Raw genomic sequence first — 18445 nt, forward strand, 5'->3', positions numbered from 1 at the left:
TTTTTTAGACCAAAATAACCCCAAATCTAAATATCAGTGCAGGAATTAGTTGATCTATATCAGAGATTTTGAAGCATTTCAAAAAACAAGCAGTCGAGTATTATCAGGTTTAAAACGCTTCTCGGCTTCGCCTCGAGTTTTAAAACCTGATAATACACCCCTGCTCGTTTTTTAAACAGCACATTTATCGGCCTTTTCAATAAGAGAGATTGGTGACTTCTAGCCCATAGGAAGGCCTGATACTCAGGCTAGGCGACTTCTTTTCGTTAACAGTCCGAACCTTCATGTTGTTATCGTGATCATTGATGTTTCGCAAATGTATTTCTAGGTCTCTTCTTTTTCGTTCTACTGTTGACGATTCTTTTTCAACTGCTGCAAGCGTTGCTTAGAAACCTTTATTTCTTTCCTGCTTGGCCTTCTTTTGGCGATTGTTTCGCCCAAATTTTCGGGCAAGCCATCTCCAAATGTGGTACCTTTTTGGAACATTCAGACCCCTCTAGGGGATGGTTGGGGAGTTGCTTTGTTTCAAGAAGTACTGGGACGAGTAAACAACGATGGCCAGTTTGGCCAGCAGAAGACATGGACGGCAAGATGTAGGTCTTCAAGAGAAGAATAAGAAGGTGAAATATCAGCTGAACTTGGACGCAAATGCGTACTAAAATGGACGGAAATACAGTGGAACGACAGAGGTGATCAAGACCGTTGTTCTTTTTTTTTGCAATTAGCCGTGAGTTGTATGTTTTTCTGGACGCAGATCATCCGGCACTCATATATTTGTGGCGCTGTTTTGGCAATTTTAGAATTTACTTGCAAACCAAAGCTTTAGAATGTAGAATTTGCTTTTAGAAACTTATAACAGTAATTTCAATAGTTCAATGTTATATGACAGTTTGCTATGATTTTCACACAGAGCTAAGTGCGTCTCACGATTGAGCACTAAGTAATTCGGTCTCTAACAGTTATACAGTGGGCAAGTATGGCAGAATTTCGAATTCCTGCCAGAGAGGTTTTTGTGTTACAGTGACCTACATAATGACAGATATGTAGTTGGTCATCCCTTCTCGATCTCCTGCGCTATATTAACAAGTCTAAAGAATTTATATAAATATCCATTACACCCAGCAACGTGCTCCACGTGGGTTTGTTGTAATGACGCAATAACTAAACCATATATTAAGGGTTTAGGATCAAGATCGTGAATTTTCAGGAACTTACCAGTAAAATCTTGAATTTTCAAGGTCCTTTTGGTCTCCCTCATGGCCGTTTTTAGTTTGTGGGGAGGAGGGTTGCATGATGACACTAAAAACGGCTGCAAGGGAGACTTAAGGTCCTGTTGCAAAATCTGGAAATCTTTAAGCTTATCACCATATAGTAATACTTCTCTCTACATTTGTTTATGAATGTTAGTTTCCAGTTCTTGGTATATGTGAAACAAGAACAGATCAAAATGCCAGGACTTTACAAAGAAACTTAGTAGTTACTTATGGTGTTTTCCTCTGGTTGCATGATCTAATATAAGATCACTTGGATCATGGTATGTCAAAGGTATTGATGAATCCTTGTCCTGAGATAGGATTTTGCAGTTTCCTTTGATACAATGTAAATATATGGTCCAGGAATCCTGATCCCGATCACTCTGAAGAAATGCAGTCATTTCCATGAAAAAATTTGCATTCTACAGCGATCAGGGTGAAAATTCTCTGAACATATCAGAAGCTATGGAGATGATATCCAAAGCTGCAGAGCTTTGCTTCTCAAATAAGTTCATTGAAGCAAAGGATCAACTGGAGCCATGGTGAGAAGCAGTAATTAATGTGGTAGAGTTGAACCTTGCATGTCCGCAACAGCCACCTTGGGGATCATAGGAAAAAGTGGCCGTTGTATATTTAGGTGGCTGCTGTCTGTAAAGAAGTTTAAACAAGAGTCAATGTATCGACTGCTGTCCACCAAAAAAGTGGCCGTTGTAGAGCGGTGGACTTGGTGGAGAAGTGGCAGTTAGTTGAGGTTTGACTGTACTATAATCATAATTATGATCTATAGTCCTATACAGTTAATGCAGGCATTAACCCTGGGTATGCTCATTTCAAATTTAATTGGGAAAAAAGGGTGTTTCTCACTCAGAGTTATAAATTCCTATCTAATGTATATAAATGCACGCCTACATTTTACCTGCAGTTAATACTATTTAAGGGAACCCTAATTTAAAGAATCACGGTAACACTATAGGCAATACCTTTGTCATTGGACTAAGTACTTTAATGATCATACATAGGCTATCCAGACTTTTCACCTCAGATCAACAATCTTCATCATCGTGATCATCATCATTAACTATTTTTACCATGGATGGTCAATCCCCTCGTTGTAAGTCTGGAGCAACAATGAACTAATCAAATATCACCCTAAAAGAAAAAAAGTTGTGATAATTGTGGGTGCTTAATCAGGGACTAAGAAGAATAGTATTGCCTGCAGTTTATAGGGACAGTTCCTATAGAGGGGAGCTGATAGCCATTAACCTCTCATTAAAAAATGTAAACATAACGAACTGGTACCTTGATTTTATAGTTTGTTAAGTGTCAGTTACCCATATTTACAAAACCTGATGTTATTATTTAATTTTTAAGGGTTAATCAAAGCATCTACCATTCAGTTGCATACAGCTGCATCATGTGCGTTCAAGCTCTGCTGAAATTTGAACAAGTATGGCACCTCTTTTTGAGTCTTTTAAGTGTACTGAGTTAATATAATTTTATTTGCAGTTAATTTTTTTATTGGTTTTAAATGTTATTCTTTTTGTACCTTTCAGGAAGCCATTAATAAGGCACATCTTAGCATAAAGCTTGCCATGAATGTTTGTGAAAGGTATGTAGAAATGGAAGACATTAAATATCCGTCCTAAAATTGACTGCACTAACCATTCATTTTATGATCTTCTATTTATAATATAGTTACCCCTCTGACTGTCCTTTGTTTGATGAATTGTTATGGTCATTAAATAACTGGTGGACTCCAAGCTTGAGTACATCTCTAACTTTGTTACATTACTTCTTTAGACACCGGAAAAGGCCAAGTTGGTCTGAAACATTTTCAAGTTGGATTTGGACTTCATCATCGAATGATTTCACAGAAGGTTGCTGTAGCTATTCTTTCATGATTCTTCTAAACTTACTGATATATAATTAAGTTAGCAGCTTTGCAAGGAAACTTGAACTACTTAATAATATTAGTTGTTTTCATGTTGGACTTTCAGAAGAAAAACATGCAGAGTTGTGTTATACAGAATGTTTGTTACTTGATGCTCTACTGACTTTTATTCAGGTTAGTCATGACTACAACAGCTTTTATTGTTGTTCTGCTATTTTTAAAAGCTTAATATTATTTATTTATTAGTGGCTATACTGATTCTTAGTTTGATTAACATTTTATGAATATTTTCATAGGATGACAATATTGTCAGTTTTGTTTGGGGAGCTTTCAAAATCAGGAGCTGCTATCAGAATTACAAGTAATGGTTGAGCATTAATTTACTCCTGGCATATTCTATCATATTTTGTCAGTAAGTCATCAGTTGACGCTGTTATATTTTAATATTAACTGGCATTGAAATAAGAAGTTTGTTTTTTCACTTTTTGTTTCACAGGACTTGCCTTGAAATGGTAACAAATACAGGTTGTTCAACATTTCAGTCGTCACTTGTTAAAGATTTTGAGAATGGAATTCACTTGGGAATCGGAGGATTTAATTTGGTGAGTAGTGTTTCATGGCAGATTTTGTGTTATTTCTTAAATTCAATTTGCACAAAACTCTGTTCTTCCTGTCACTGGTGGCTATAACTAAAATGTTAATAGGACATTAACAACTTGCATCTTTCAATGTGAAACACAATGCACAGAGGGCTCCCCCAGGGAGTTCTGTATTAGTTAGTTTTCCTTTTGGTGTTCAGGAAGTGTCAGTCATCATGCAAAGTTTAGTTTTAAGGTTAACATTTTGAAAACCATTTGACTTTTTCTCCTGGCAGAAAACATGGTCCAATGAATCCCCTGATTTATTTCAATACATGTTGTATCACTAACTGTTTTTTTAGATGTAAGTTTGTTTCCTCTCTTTTTCATTTCAGGTTTTATCTCTCCTTCCTCCAATCATCATTAAATTGTTAGAGTGGGTTGGATTTTCAGGAGACAGGGTACATTTTTTTAAAGTTTTGTTATCCTCCCGCGAAACAATGATTTGTGTTCCTTGAACATGTCATCACTAACCACACCAAAAGATATTATTTTGTAACTCAAGTTTTGCCTGGCTTGTCCAGTTCTGCTTGCTTCTTTTGATTTTCTCCTTTTGTAATAATTCATTTAAAACTGTGCTCAAAGAATTCTGTTTTGTTTTCATGTAACCAGTTTCTAGGGTTAAAACATTTACACAAGGGCAGCAAAGGTCAAAGTTTAAGATCGCCATTGTGTTCTTTGCTTCTTCTTGCCTATCACACATGGATCTCTCAGTATCTTGGTGAGTAGCATTATAAGCGTACAAAACAAGACTTCATAGTTTATAATCCTTGAAGCGGAGTCTTGTTAATCCTGCCACCCCCACCAATAATTACGTCCCGCGGAAGAGAAGCAACTGAAAGCAAGTTAGTGTGGCTGGCAGTAGGCATTAATAATGTTGTGTTCTTGATTGTTCTTCCAGGTAATGGTGATGGGGATATGGAATATTCAGAACAAGCCCTCCTTCCCCTACTAACAGCATATCCAAAAGTACGTATGGAAGATTTTAAAAAAATGTGTGTGAATTCATTGCAATTGCTTCAGTTCTTTGTGGTATATTTTTAAGATACTTTGTCTTTATAACTCCTAGCATATAGTTTAAACTGTTTTAGGAGTATATTGGTTAAAAGATTAAAGGATTCCATACATGTAAGAATGCTGCTTGCCAACTTCTTTGTTTATCACTGTTATGAGCGCCGTGTATTATCGTCATATCATTGTTATGTCATCGTTATCATATCCTTGGTATTTGAATCAGAAGCACCTTAGTTATCGTTACCAAGGTTATCATCAGCTGCATGTGGAAACCTGAACAGCCCTGTCGACAACTGGCCTTGCCAACAAAGCTCAATCGTTCCTTTTTCTTTCATGTTCAACATATGAGATAAATTCAGTGCGTGATAATTTTGTAATATTATCAACAACAATATTATCAACAAATAATCGGTATCCACGACTGCTTCAGATTCTCATTTTGAGAACGCATCGAAAGTAATGACTACCACAATAATTGTCGTTATTCTGTCTCAAATATTGGGCCATCTCTCCTTTGTTTTAGATTGGTCATAGTAACTAACTATGGATTGGTTGATGTGGAAATTATTTACAAGACATGCCTATTTATTCACCAGCAATTTAAATAATTTCCACTGATGTATTTATTTCAACAGGGATCTATATTTCTATTTTTCGATGGACGCATTAAACAAGTTCGGGGAAGGCTAGATGAGGTAAGTTCTGGTAGTACATCTTCTTTTCAACAATCTGTGTACAATAAAATTATAACGTTAAGTATGAATGATGTTTTTCAGTCAGTGACACAGACGACCCATAAAAGGAAAAACGAAATCCGAAAGTTCTGATTTTTAGTCAGCTGTCAGCATTGTTCGAGGCTAAGCCAGTTGTCAGTGACTAACACTCTGCATGCTGCTAGGTCGATGCTGGACTAAAATGTCTTTATGGTATCCTGATTCGCATTGGTGTAAAAGCGATGGTAAATTTTTAAAAGCCCAATGAATATATTTACGGAGAACATTTTTCAGTCGGTGACAAAATGTTTGCCATTACCATTCTGTTATTGTGCTACAATTATTACTTTCTAATGTTTGGAATGGGTGACCTTAGCCTGTTTCAGGCTCTCAGATAGTGAGGAAGACACAAAAAAAAAGGCACACGAAAAGTTGGAGCCCTTACCCTAACCCCTCCTCTCCCCGACTAACTCGGAGCCTGGAACAGGCTAGGGTGACCTGCATAGTTGTATTTGGTACTAAGTGCTCTTGGGTATAAGAAAATTGAAAATTTGCAACATGTTTTGTGACTTTCCCCACAGGCCATCAGTAGATACAAGCATTCAATTACTCTTCAGTCAGAGATTAAACAGTTTCATCACATTTTCTACTGGGAGCTCATGTGGTGTCTTGCGTAAGTAACTTACTACCAATGCCATCAGTCTGTGTCTGTATGCGGCATTGTCCAAACTAGGGCCAGGAATCACCCTTGCACATGAAAACTTGCACATAAAAACGTAACTTCAGATGGAACTACTAACGTGACGCTCATTAGAGGAAGTCCATCATTAGATACAAGCATTCTTTCACTTGTCTGTCAGAAGTTTCATCAAATTTTCTCTTGGGAGTTCGTGTGTTGTCTTGGGTAAGTAGGGAGCTTAAGCAACAACGACGGCAACGGCTACAAAGACGTCACTTAAAAAGTAAAGTCGCACTGCTTCAAACTTTATCGTGCCTCTTCTCTCTCACTCAATTTGTCAAATCTTGGCAATTTTGTCTGGAGTTAAATTCTAAAAGACTGTATCAAAGTTCAGAAAAAGAAGAAGAAAGTGTGCGGTTGAAACGTGGCGATCAATATCAAAGTGACAATCGTGAGACAAACGATAAAAACTAAACCCTTGCCTTCTGTTCACGTCCTCCACAAAATGTGAAATTAGACATTTCCATGTTGTAGTCATGCAGCGACGCCAAAAAATGTACAAAAAAGCGTGATGCACGCGCAAAGTTTTTGTTTGTCTAAACTAATTGCTTTTATACCGTTCTCTTTGACATCGCCGTCTTCATTACTTAAGCTCTCTAGTAACTAACTACCTACAGCATCAATCCAGCTGCATCCTTAGCTGTCAGCATTGTTCAAGCTGGGGCAAGTAACCATCCTTTCACAAAATAAGTTGGCAGTTGCGAATAAAGTAAAGTAAAGATGTAAGGTTTCGGGTTAAAAGAAAGAATTTGACTTGGTGGATTTTTAGCAGTTAGCTGTTACAGGTGCTTTTTATTCAAATATTCACGATACTACTCTTAAAATAACAGGACCCTAAATACTGGTAGCAATGATTTAAGGTTATTAGTTACTGGTGAATAAATAGTGTTAGGGGAAGGGATGTAACAAAATCTTGCAGGTATAAGAACTCACCATGAGTCCACCCTCACAGTAAGGCCTCCGCGTATTTCAAAGAAACGAAAAAATAAACAGCGGCTTGGGTTTTTCCCACCTAATAAAATCATTCTCTTCTTTGAAATGTCATTTGGTATGTACATCATGTATGATGTGTTTTGTTGTCAGATATAAAGGAGACTGGGTCCAAGCAAGTCATTACGCTGGTGTTTTGTTAGATGAAAGCCTCTGGTCAAAGGTAAATCACAGTATCGTGAATATCGCCTTCCAGCAACTAGGTTTTGTACGAGGACACTTCGTCTGATAATTATTATAACAAAACATAGTGGTTTTACAGAGGTGGTCATTTTAGTAAAGATTTGAGTGTTTTTTTTTGTCTTCTCCGATTTAGACTGTTTACATGCACCTGAATGCATCATTTATGGTCATGGCCAGACTTGTTAACCAGCCAATGACCAGCCAACAAGAAGAGATGGAAAAAGACTTGTTCAAGTAAGTGATAGTACCAAAGTGAGCTAAATACGGTAGGTTTGGCTGGGTGAGCAGTCAGCAATTGGTATCTTATTAAAGAACGAGTACTAGTCTTGAAGTCACCCAAGTGTAATTTTTTATGTTGCCTTGTTAGGGGCTCTAATCGATCAAATGTATTTCGTTTTTTTAATGCTAGTTGTTGTTGTTGTGGTTTTTTTTTTCGTTACAAGGCGTCTGCCTGGTTACAAGCGGCAAATTGGAGGGCAGTGTCTTCCATTTGAAGATTTTGCCATTCACAAGGCAAACAATTACTTTAAACAAAACGGCTGTCTTTTTCTTCCTGGAGTGGTAAGCAACATGGAACCTCTTTTAATCTGAAATGCTTAATAATACGAAAGTAATGGTTGTCTTTACACTAGCTAGGCTGTTAAGTAAGACTTAAGAGCCGCTAAGTTTTACTTAACCAAAAATTCGTGTGTGAAGGCCAAAGTAAGATCTCAATGCAAGTAACTTTACTTTGCATCTCATTAAAGTTGGAAAGTTGAAACGATTCAAGAAAGTTTCAAGCGACTTGAAAACCATCCTTATGACCGACTTAGCTGACTTGCGGTTTTGCGGTTTCTTGAGCTTTGGGAAAATAACCTGAAGTAAAAAAGAATCGGTTGTGTGTGAAGCTTTATTTTACTTAAAGTAATTAAAATTTACTTGTCTTGAAATATGTCTTAGCTTATTTAGGCTCTAGTGTAAAGACTACCAATGACAAAAACTATGATACTTTATTGAGAAGCTTTGTACGTCACATCCCTTTTAAAAAAATGCACTATAACAGATATCAGCCAATAGATACCGTACTCATGACTGTACATTTTAATGAGACTCGCTGTAAGCTTGCGCGCATGACGCATGAATGTCGTCTAATCTCATAAAACCCCAGTTTGAACATTCGTTCAGCCAAACAAGAAGACCGTGGCATTTGCTAATATTAGTGATCATGTTCAATGTCCCCCCACCCCCGTCCTATTCCACTTCTATGTTTCCGTATCCGTTAAAACAGCATTTTACGGGAGTGGTGCAGTGGTAAAAAAGCAATAGCCTCCGTCGCAGACGTAATCTAACCCTGGTTAGTAACGTCTGCAAAGCAGCTTTGACATCCTTGTCCCAGGCCCTCTACGGATTTGCAAATTACCGGAAGTACATTTCGCTTTTCAGTCCTCCCATCCTGATTGGCAAATCCAAAATGGCCTTTTTTAACAGGCCAATCATGACGCGTGCTGATATCCGGGGAACACAGGTAGGGGCCCAGAACAAGGAACAAGGATTTCGGCGCTGTTTTGCAGATGGACCTCAAGTTAAGTTTTGTCCGTGTCCACAGGCTACTACGCAACGGCCGAAAAACAATCGTTTAACAGACATTTCGGTTAAATGGTTGGCGTTAGTTGTATGGTAGGAATCTACTTAATTATCCTTTCTGGGGAGGAATACATTAGCGTCGATAGTGTCACAGGTGTTTGTCTAATTCTCTATGCTAAAGGAAGATACAAGCCTGATGGTAAGTTCTGATTTAAGCCAACCAACAACTTTTAAGTGGCCAGAGTCAGGTCTGTCAATTATATGGTCCTTAATTTAACACCTCTTCTAGCATTGTCTGTCTGGCCGGTTGTGAATCCGTTCAACTCTGTAGAATGAAAGCAAAATGAATGAAGAGCGGCAAAAACTAACTCCAGGTGACCATGTGAAGGTGTCCATTACAAGAGAGTTGACTATATTTTTGAGAATTTAAAACTAACTAAACAAGTATATCTTTCCCTATGTTTCATCAGGAGCTTATTTATTTATGGAATGGGTTTAAAGTGCTCGGCCACAGACCTGATCTTGTTGAACCTTTGATGAATCTGGTGGAGAATTCACTACATAAACTGCACAAAGCAAAAGGTGAGGACTATTTCAATGTCATGTCGGTTCATCGTGAGGAACGGCATAAGAAATTCTGACTTTTTACCTCCTTGCTTCATGATAAATCATATATTAGAAACTGTTAGGCAATATTAGACAGTTATCACGGTACTCTAAAGTACAGAAACTTTTTAAAGACATAGGGCGAGATTTAAAGATTGAAATAAGTTGTTTGTTTTATAGATGACTATGGAAGTTACCTGGATGACTGGTGTTTGGGTAAATTGCTCCAGGCAATGTGTTGTCGATGTTTAAACAGGAAACGAGAAGCCATGGAGTATCTGAAGGGTGCTCTCAGTCGGTTAGACTTCTTTTTGTTTTTGTGATTTCTTTTCTCTGCGTTTTTTTGTGTGTGCATAAAAAGCATTTTACCATTCTGTTTCTTGTTGTAGATCCAAAGATTTGAGCAACGATTCTTACCTGGCTCCCTACACATGTGCAGAGATTGGATTTCTTTACCTTGAAGAGGGAGATCTGGAACTAGCCAGAGAACACTTGGAGCGCGCAAGGTTAGGTTTCGGTATTGCTGGGTTACTATTGGGTTGTTTAGCGGCCCCACAGGACTGTTTTGGATGACGTTATCGCTTCTTCTGTTGGCCATTTCTTGGCCTCACAGAAAATTGGGTCAAAGTTCCTTACAAAACTATAGTTGAGAATCCCGATTTCTTGATACAGCACTGAAATGCATTGACCCTGAAGACCTGGGAAGACGCCGTGCAGGGACTAATGTTCCTTGCCCACAAACATCTGGGAAGGAATGCGCGTGGAAGCCCGGAGAACAAGTGTGGGAGGCAAAGTGGAACCAGTGTAATAGGGAACCTGATAACTCAGTGCCTTTTATAACTGAATCATTGTATGTTCTTACTAGGAAACATCAAGATCACTTGTTACAAAGCCTTCTTCATCTACGAATCCACGCTGCTTTACAGAAAATAGAAAATTACTCCGTTCAAAATGAACTGTTTGGGGTAGGTGGAGAATTTGCATGGCCTAACCAAGCACTCGTGATAAAGGAAGACATGGAAGAATCAGGAAATGAATCTGAGTTTTTCGATGCTGAAGAAGACTGGGACGATAGAAGGCCTCGACAAGACTCCAACTCATCATTTGATATCATATCAGATGATGAACTTTATACCATTATATCGTAAGAAAAATCTATTTCAATGGGCGATGTGCAGCATATTTGTGGTATCAGCAGTGCCCTGAAAATAACAAGGACAGCGACAGGTGTTGTTTGCATATAACTGCAACATTACTTTTGAAAGAAAGAGGACAGGTTTGGCACTTTTTTGGAGTTACGAGAGTGTGCTCCTAAACTTTTTCAACCAGACACGTTAAAAAATTATAAAAAAGATGTTTCCTTTCTTGTAAAATAAGCACTAAAATTGGTGTCGTTCGTCGGATTTACTTATGATGGCTCCATCAATTCAAGTGGAAGTTATTTCTTGTCACTTTTAATCAGGTATATAGAAACTGTGATTAGGATCTGTTTTAAATATTTAAGAATGTGATGTATTTATTCCTATTATATAACAACTGCCTTTCCATAAACCTGAACGTGAATTGTATATAATAAATTATTTTCACTGAATGGTCCATATTTCTACGTGAATACTTCTCAAAGTTGTTGCATGTATATTTTTTCTATTTCACGCCAGTATATACACATATTTTGTCTGATATAGGTACGTTGTAGTCCCGTCTTTTTTACTAACAACATCTGAGATAAATAAAATAAATAGTTTAGGTTGTCTGATGATTGACATTGTTCTCTGCTTGCTATAGTTTATTATTATTAAAAAGAAGTTTACAAAAAATTTACAACAGTGAATTCCGTTAATTGCATACACAACATGGGAACACAACACAAAAGAACTTTTTGGGCAGTATTGAATGTTATTTAATCTCAATTGATTATGGATAGACCACATAGTGGTCAGACTAAATAAATATTCCACAACAAAAATCTCCAATGATTTGCACCATTTCACTTAGTTAATGCTTTTTTGATTGTTGCTACTAGTTTTACAGCTCATGAAATCTAAAAATTCAACTCTTATTGGGTCCTAATTGGCATGCTTAAACTTCTAATTATTTTACAAAGTTGTATCTATATTGTTCTTTAAATAAAAGAAAATTTACATTATCCATCTAACAGGCAAAAACCGTAATTGGATTTTTTTTCCTCCCTTGGATTTATTACACATAAGCAACTACAAACAATAATATTATTATATTAACTTTACTACAATTATCCCGAAACATTCTCAGATAAAAGTGAATGAAAAATCGCCTTTAAAAAATGCCAATTACAGTGTCACTATGGTAAATCCCGTGTCAGCTACATCTACCTGTATATCTTGTATAATAATGGATCCCTTACTGGTTTTTTGTACAGCATTCCATTTCAATTATGAGCTGGGAAAGTACCAATACTGAAAAATTTTATCAAGCCACAATAAAACTCATAAAATATACTTGTCTAATACATTTTTAAGAAAGACCTTATATTAATATATTAAATTGCCATATACACATTCAGTGTACCTTGTACGTGCAGATTTCAAAGAAATATTTTCTACTAATTTTTCTTTGTACATTTTGAGTCTACAAATGAAATTTTATTGTGTAATATCCAAATTAATCTGAATTTAAGTAAGCAAATTAAAGTGGCCATTCATTTTTATTGCATTACAGACGAAACTGAAATTAGAATGTTCCTGGCTTATTTACTTCTAGCTATTCTGACAACCTTCTCAGTGTTAAAAGGGTTAACTAATAACGTTTTAGAGAATTGAGAACCAAAATGCTAGCACATCCTTGCTGATGGCCATAAAAGTAACCCTGGAGAATGAGTTTGATGTTACTGAGACAATTTAGAGTAGCCTTCTACACAGGTTTGACTACCGTGGGATGTGCTCCATGTTTTTCTGGCATACTGTACAGAAAGGTAGCCGCTAGAACACCACATGTACCAATAAAAAAGAAACTAAGAGAGAAAGAAAACAAACATTTGTTATAACGGGTGTGTTTGTGTTCTTTAAAGATAAAGTTTACTATCTCTAAAATTTTAAGAGTTGATACAAAAAATATATCTTACTCTAGTTTTATATGAGGTCTTATATGAAGGAGTTACCATATTTCCTCGAATAATAGCCAGGGGTGATTATTTTTTCTTCGCACAAAATGGGGGCGATAATTATTTGAGGGAGGCAATTATTTCAAGTGGTTCTCACTGCAATTCGTGCCCTTAGAAGTATTTTGTTTTATCATCACATGAAATCAAAAAACAATCACATCAAATGAACTGAACCTGGGCTTTTTCATTGTTCCAGATTTGGTTCCTTGATTAATTTTCAGAGCTTGATTCGTCACTGATCAGTTTTGCCATGTCACATTCCACTTCAATAATGACAGGGAGGGAGGGGATAAAAGAAAGAGAAGATGATATGATGGGTGGGGGAGGGGGTGATTATTCGAGGGAGGTGATTTTTTTAAAAATTTCCAAGAAAGGAGGGCAATTATTTGAGGGAGGTGATTAATCGAGGGACAGCTATTATTCAAGGAAATATGGTATATCACAGTTTCTGTGTATTTAGGCTGAATTCTCAAGTTAAGTGCTTGTAATCCATGGTAATCTTACCCATTCGTACCCACCCTTAATTATTTTGTACCTTAGTATTACTTCTAAATAATTATATTTCATATTTTTTTATCTTAATAAACTAATATTTCTGGCTTTTCTATCAGTTTTAAGATGATTTTGTGCAGTCTTATAACTTCATGTACTTTTCAAATTATGGCAACATAGCTCCTTTCACTTCACTTCCAGACAATTCAGGGTTTCAAAGTTAGGTAACTTAAACATTATTTTGGACTTTCCATCACAAATACATTAGAGTACCCCACAACCAACGAAATATCCCTAAACATTTAACAATTGGGACCTAAAGAACATGGTGAAAAAGAAAGCAACAGCGAGTAAGAGGATGGGTCAAAGCAAAGAAAAGCTATATTTAGCAGTTACAAAATAATGTAGTATGTTATTGTAAACTCACTTTGTTGGCTGAAAGTCCCCAAGGAAATAAAATGAGACAAGAGACGACACCACTATAGAGACTGAGGTGGCAAAGCCCTTTAAGATATTGTCAGCGTACTTTACAACTGCTGCCACGACTAAACCACCAAAGGCCTACAGGTCAAAATAAGGAACAAGTGAGACATCAACCTTTAGAACTTCACAGCCAATTAATTTTTTGGTTTCATATGCATCAAAGCTTTTTCGTTCAGAAAAAAATATTGCATTGACATTACAATTTACAGTTGTGTGGATATATTTTTGTGGTTCAAACCAATTTAATTTGTATTTTCTTGTGGTTAACCTGTCAACATTTTTTGAAACAAAGTAAACCTAGAATATTGTAAATTTTCAAGCCAAAGAGAAATAAACACAAACACAAACAAATTATACACATCTTTCCGTATTATAAACACCTGAAGTGAAATAACCATCCAGGTCATACTGTTATAGCCTTGAAAGAAACCTCCATTGCTAATTTGATTTCCATCATTTATAAAAACAGCTATCAAGCCAAATACTACACCAAAAGCTCCTGTAAACAAAAAAGCATCGTAATTATTTCAGTTATGATTAGGCTTGAAATTTTATTGTGTGATACTGTTCATTAGGAAAATTATGCCAAAGATTTTTCAGTTTGGGACGTACTGTTCATGCTATGGCCAAACTTTTTTTCCGTTCAATAAATTATAAATCAAGATTCTTTCTAGAAATTGTGAAAGAAAATTGAAATTGTTTTTCCCAAATTTCCAACAGCTCATCAGTCTGTCTCTTTCACACCATCACTTTGGCCTCTGGGGACAAGGCCAATAACAATAGTAACCCCCATGACCTTGGGAACTAGATCCAAGGTGACTATTAAAAGCAAGGCTGTATATTGTCATGTAGAGTAGATTGAAGGAGGTGTAAAGTGTCCCAACAGCCTCACCACAAAAATTTGCTTGAAAAAATTGTTTTCTTGACTTTACACGGCAAATGAATTTATTTGGCAAGGTAACCCTTTTTCCTTTTGTATTCATTTACAATATATTATTACTGTCAAACTCAGAAGACCGTGAACACCTGAAAAATTTCAGGAATGTTGATTGTGTACTGGCCAATCACAATAAAGTTCAGGATAAGCAAGCAAACCTCAAAACCACAATTTAAGTACCGTTGTTGTTCGCAGTTTAGTTATCATGCACCTTTATATTGGCTTATTTCTCGGAACACAATAACATTCCATAAATATTTCTGGTGTTCATGGTTTTGTGAGTTTCACAGTAATAAACGTTTATAGTTTAGTATTCAAAATGATAACCACCCACTATCGATAACATGTTCTAGATATAATGTTGCATCAGCATTTTAGGGAATGAACCACTAACAACAGATTTTAAACGATACTTTACCTAACTGGACATTTCTCATCCAAATAGATGATTTAGTTCCTTTTAAAATTTTTTCAAAGTAAACACCAGCAAAACCACTGGAACAGCAAGCCGTTAAGACTGCCAGTAAACCAACAAACTGCCCTGACAGGGAAAGCTCTTTACCAGTATTCTCTTTTCCTTTATCTGTTCTCCACTAATAAAGATTGTTATTAAAAGCAAAAATTAAAAAATATATTAACAAGGTTGATTTACAAAATGTCTTTACATGAAGGAATTAAGGAAAAGAAAACAAAAAAAGGCGAAAGCACAAACACTAGAGTAAAAACAGTAGTATAGTGCTGATGATGAAACTAAAGGATTACACTTACAATGTGGGAGAAAACTTTGAATTGGATTTTAAAAAAAATTGAAAACTGTGAATCAAAATGACAAAAATCACAGAAATCTTGCATCAGCTAGCACTCACCTCTCACTGACTTCACAGGAACAAACTTACGATATCTAAAAACTCTCTCGAGCAAGTGACTGTTAATATTCAAAACACTGTGATTATCCTATCTTTGATTCTAATCCAGAGGTAAAATTATGACTCAAATGCTTGGCTGCGGTGTTTGATGTATACCACTACATGTAGCTCCTCACCTGAACTAATGTAACTCCACCCATAAGAAGAAGGAGAGAAATCCACTTCAAAATGCTTAATTTCTTATGAAGCATACAAACAGAGAACAATGCTGTGGTTAAAATCTTCAGCTGATATGTGACCTGAAATTGCAGCAATAAGTTACAGTAAGAAAACTGATATATACTTTTCTTGTCAATTTGGTAACCGTCAAACAATAGCCCCACTTTTGTAGTGATTATTGATATTCCAATTAATTTTTAATTGTTTCAATCTCCTTAAACTCAATAGGATGACGTCTTTTTTTTCCTTTTTATCCATTTTTATCTTTTTTTTCATATTTAAATTTAGTAATCCGAGCGAGGTTTAAATAACAAAAGCCCTAATTTACACAAGAAAGCAATACCCTGAAGGATTCTGGTAGTAGTAGTAACGTGATGCCATCATGCAAATGGCCCATTCAGTAAGTCAATCAACTGGCCTTCCAGTCTCCCCTCATTGTTTTTTCAGTCTATTTCTTGCCTGCACCCCACGATCTGAATGTTTGAAATAGGGTCAAGTCAAATCAATTTTTATTTAAACTCACAAAGAATATAATACAATTCAGTGCTTTTAAATATAAAAATAAAACATTGTGAAGAAGGAAAAGAATTTTTTTAATTTTAGGTTCATTGTGCAGAGATTGGGACACCTAAATAGTTCGTAGAACTAACTGAGTAGGTGACCCAAAAACAAGAATACAAGTACAAGGAATAATAGTGACAAAATAGCTGTTTTAGATAAAAAGTATTATGTCAGTAATTAACTAGTAGTTAAAGATAATATAATCATAAATCTTCAGGAATTAATAACACTATTGTAACCATCAATCACAACATTCTTGATATTTTGATGAAAACTATAAAACGGCTTGATTTTTTTAACATCAATAGATAAAGAATTCCAAAGGTTTGGTACCAGTGTAACAGAGAGAAGGAATGGGTGATGATATTGATAATAATAATTTTATAAAAATAAGAGAGAGAAATCGTTAGCAGCTGGATTCCGCATGAAACTGGAATTTCGGATTTTGAAATTAAAAAACAATTATAAAATAACTAAGATAGTACGCGCGCTCTGATTGGCCGAGAGCAGTGTTTGCATGAGAGTATGTAAACATGGTTGTGGCGTCAAGTTGTTTGGCTTTTCGCGCGCTAATCACGCAAGCACCAAATTTGAAAAAGTTTTCGAGTTAAAAACTCGACTAGTTTACTTTATTTACCCATTCCTTCCTTGGCTGAAACATGGAAAATCGTTACAAAGAAGGTGAGTCAATTTTTCTTTACTTAAGCTGACATTTTAAGCGAGAAAACTCCCTATTTTGCAAAGCATTTTTTTTGCAAAACAAGAACTCATTACGCGTGCAAGACTTCGTGGACAAGATTTTGCGACTGGTAAGAATTTCTCTTTTAATCAGCGCCATACAAAGAGTTTTGCGTTTTTTTCTAGGGAAAGTTATTTTATAAAAGCAATACAAAACTTTTTTCCTGTGTTCGCATAGCCTGATATAAACACTCGAGGCGTTGGGAGAATTCTCGACGGTTATGTAAACCCTCGACTTCGTCTCGGGTTTGCATAACTGTCTCGAATTCTCACAACCCCTCTCGTGTTTATATCAGGCTATGCAAACACGGAAAACGTTTTCTATTGCTTAAATATAAAATCAACAACACAGGAAAGTCTTGATTACAGGGAACTTTACTCGAGTGACAATTACAGGGGACGATTGACTCTTTTTAAATATGCTTTGATTTGTGTTCCCATTTTATTAGACCAGAACAACATGCTTCGGACGCACTACAACACTTTATAGATAAACGAATTTATTAATTAAATATTTTTTGTTTCAAACCTGGTACGTGGCAGCATCCAAATTAGAAAGAGCGAGGAACAGGAGATTGTTTTGAATTGTGTACAGCCCAGAGGGCACAGCCAGCTTTAAGTTCTCCCATGGTTTACCTAAAATCTCTTCCCTTAATTGTCCCACGAAATACGACCATCGATAGTGTGATCCATGAAAAATAATAGCTAAACATGCCAGGATCTTAAAGATTTCCGAGAATACCACTGCTGTAGAAGCAATATACATTTCTCCATGTGTTCTTGAGTAACGCATCGTGAGGACCATAGATGATGTTTGAACAACCAGTATTCCTAGACATACGTGCTTAAGTGATAGAGATATGTTCTTTGGAAATACTGCAACGCGAAAAAAGTACAATTCGTTTGAAACCATTTAAATCTTGTTAATTTTTAGACCGTTCCCCTCAACACATTTGTGCACCCACATTCAGCACAATAACTCAAATTATAGACGTAAAAAACTCCATATAGAACTAATATAACCACAAATGGTGCTTAAATAGTTGTATGGAATGTTTTCATCTGTTCATTGAAAACAACTATCGATAAAATTTGGCAATACTGAAGTGATTACCTCGAAATATCCAAAGGTATGGTTTGTCCGTCGGTTTGTCCGCCATCTTTGATTCTTGTTACAATTCCGCTGACCAGTTTTTCTGTTCGCACACTCAAAGTTTCCGGAAAGTTTCCTTGACAACAAGAGTTGCTGTAAAAAACGTATTTACAAAATGTAAATAGACTCAACAGCTATGGCCAAATCAAATTGCTGAAAAAAAGACTGGATATAGGAAGCGGTTTGTAATTTTATCATTCAAAAAGAGAGAATTTCCATGGGAACCTGGAGAGTCTCCTTAAAAATTAGCCTTACAATAAATTTATA

At 36.1% G+C, this 18445-nt stretch overlaps 2 protein-coding genes across 3 annotated transcripts; one reads left to right on the plus strand and one right to left on the minus strand.

Annotated features, from left to right (window-relative positions):
* Nucleotides 1-557: 557 nt before the first annotated feature.
* On the plus strand, nucleotides 558-11346 carry LOC140954103 (tetratricopeptide repeat protein 39B-like). The gene is made up of 20 exons (XM_073403504.1): nucleotides 558-689; nucleotides 1682-1795; nucleotides 2625-2700; nucleotides 2807-2862; nucleotides 3054-3130; nucleotides 3251-3318; nucleotides 3441-3505; nucleotides 3641-3746; nucleotides 4118-4183; nucleotides 4395-4503; nucleotides 4684-4751; nucleotides 5432-5491; nucleotides 6091-6182; nucleotides 7332-7401; nucleotides 7555-7655; nucleotides 7865-7982; nucleotides 9455-9566; nucleotides 9771-9888; nucleotides 9980-10096; nucleotides 10456-11346. The coding sequence occupies exons 1-20, from the start codon at nucleotides 649-651 to the stop codon at nucleotides 10736-10738; spliced, it is 1917 nt and encodes a 638-aa protein (XP_073259605.1). The 5' UTR covers nucleotides 558-648; the 3' UTR covers nucleotides 10739-11346.
* A 144-nt stretch (nucleotides 11347-11490) lies between these two features.
* On the minus strand, nucleotides 11491-18166 carry LOC140954104 (UDP-N-acetylglucosamine transporter-like). 2 transcript variants are annotated; one of them, XM_073403506.1, is made up of 7 exons: nucleotides 18140-18166; nucleotides 17555-17901; nucleotides 15684-15806; nucleotides 15060-15234; nucleotides 14085-14203; nucleotides 13649-13782; nucleotides 11491-12579 (listed from the first exon to the last, which is right to left on the minus strand). In XM_073403506.1, the coding sequence occupies exons 2-7, from the start codon at nucleotides 17828-17830 to the stop codon at nucleotides 12480-12482; spliced, it is 927 nt and encodes a 308-aa protein (XP_073259607.1). In that variant the 5' UTR covers nucleotides 17831-17901; nucleotides 18140-18166; the 3' UTR covers nucleotides 11491-12479. The 2 variants fall into 2 exon arrangements, with proteins under 2 accessions (XP_073259607.1, XP_073259606.1); XM_073403505.1 differs by lacking the exon at nucleotides 18140-18166 and having other exon boundaries at nucleotides 17555-17996.
* Between the last annotated feature and the right edge of the window lie 279 nt (nucleotides 18167-18445).

Source organism: Porites lutea, chromosome 12 (genome assembly GCF_958299795.1).
Source record: "Porites lutea chromosome 12, jaPorLute2.1, whole genome shotgun sequence".
NCBI classification, from domain to species: Eukaryota; Metazoa; Cnidaria; class Anthozoa; order Scleractinia; family Poritidae; genus Porites; species Porites lutea.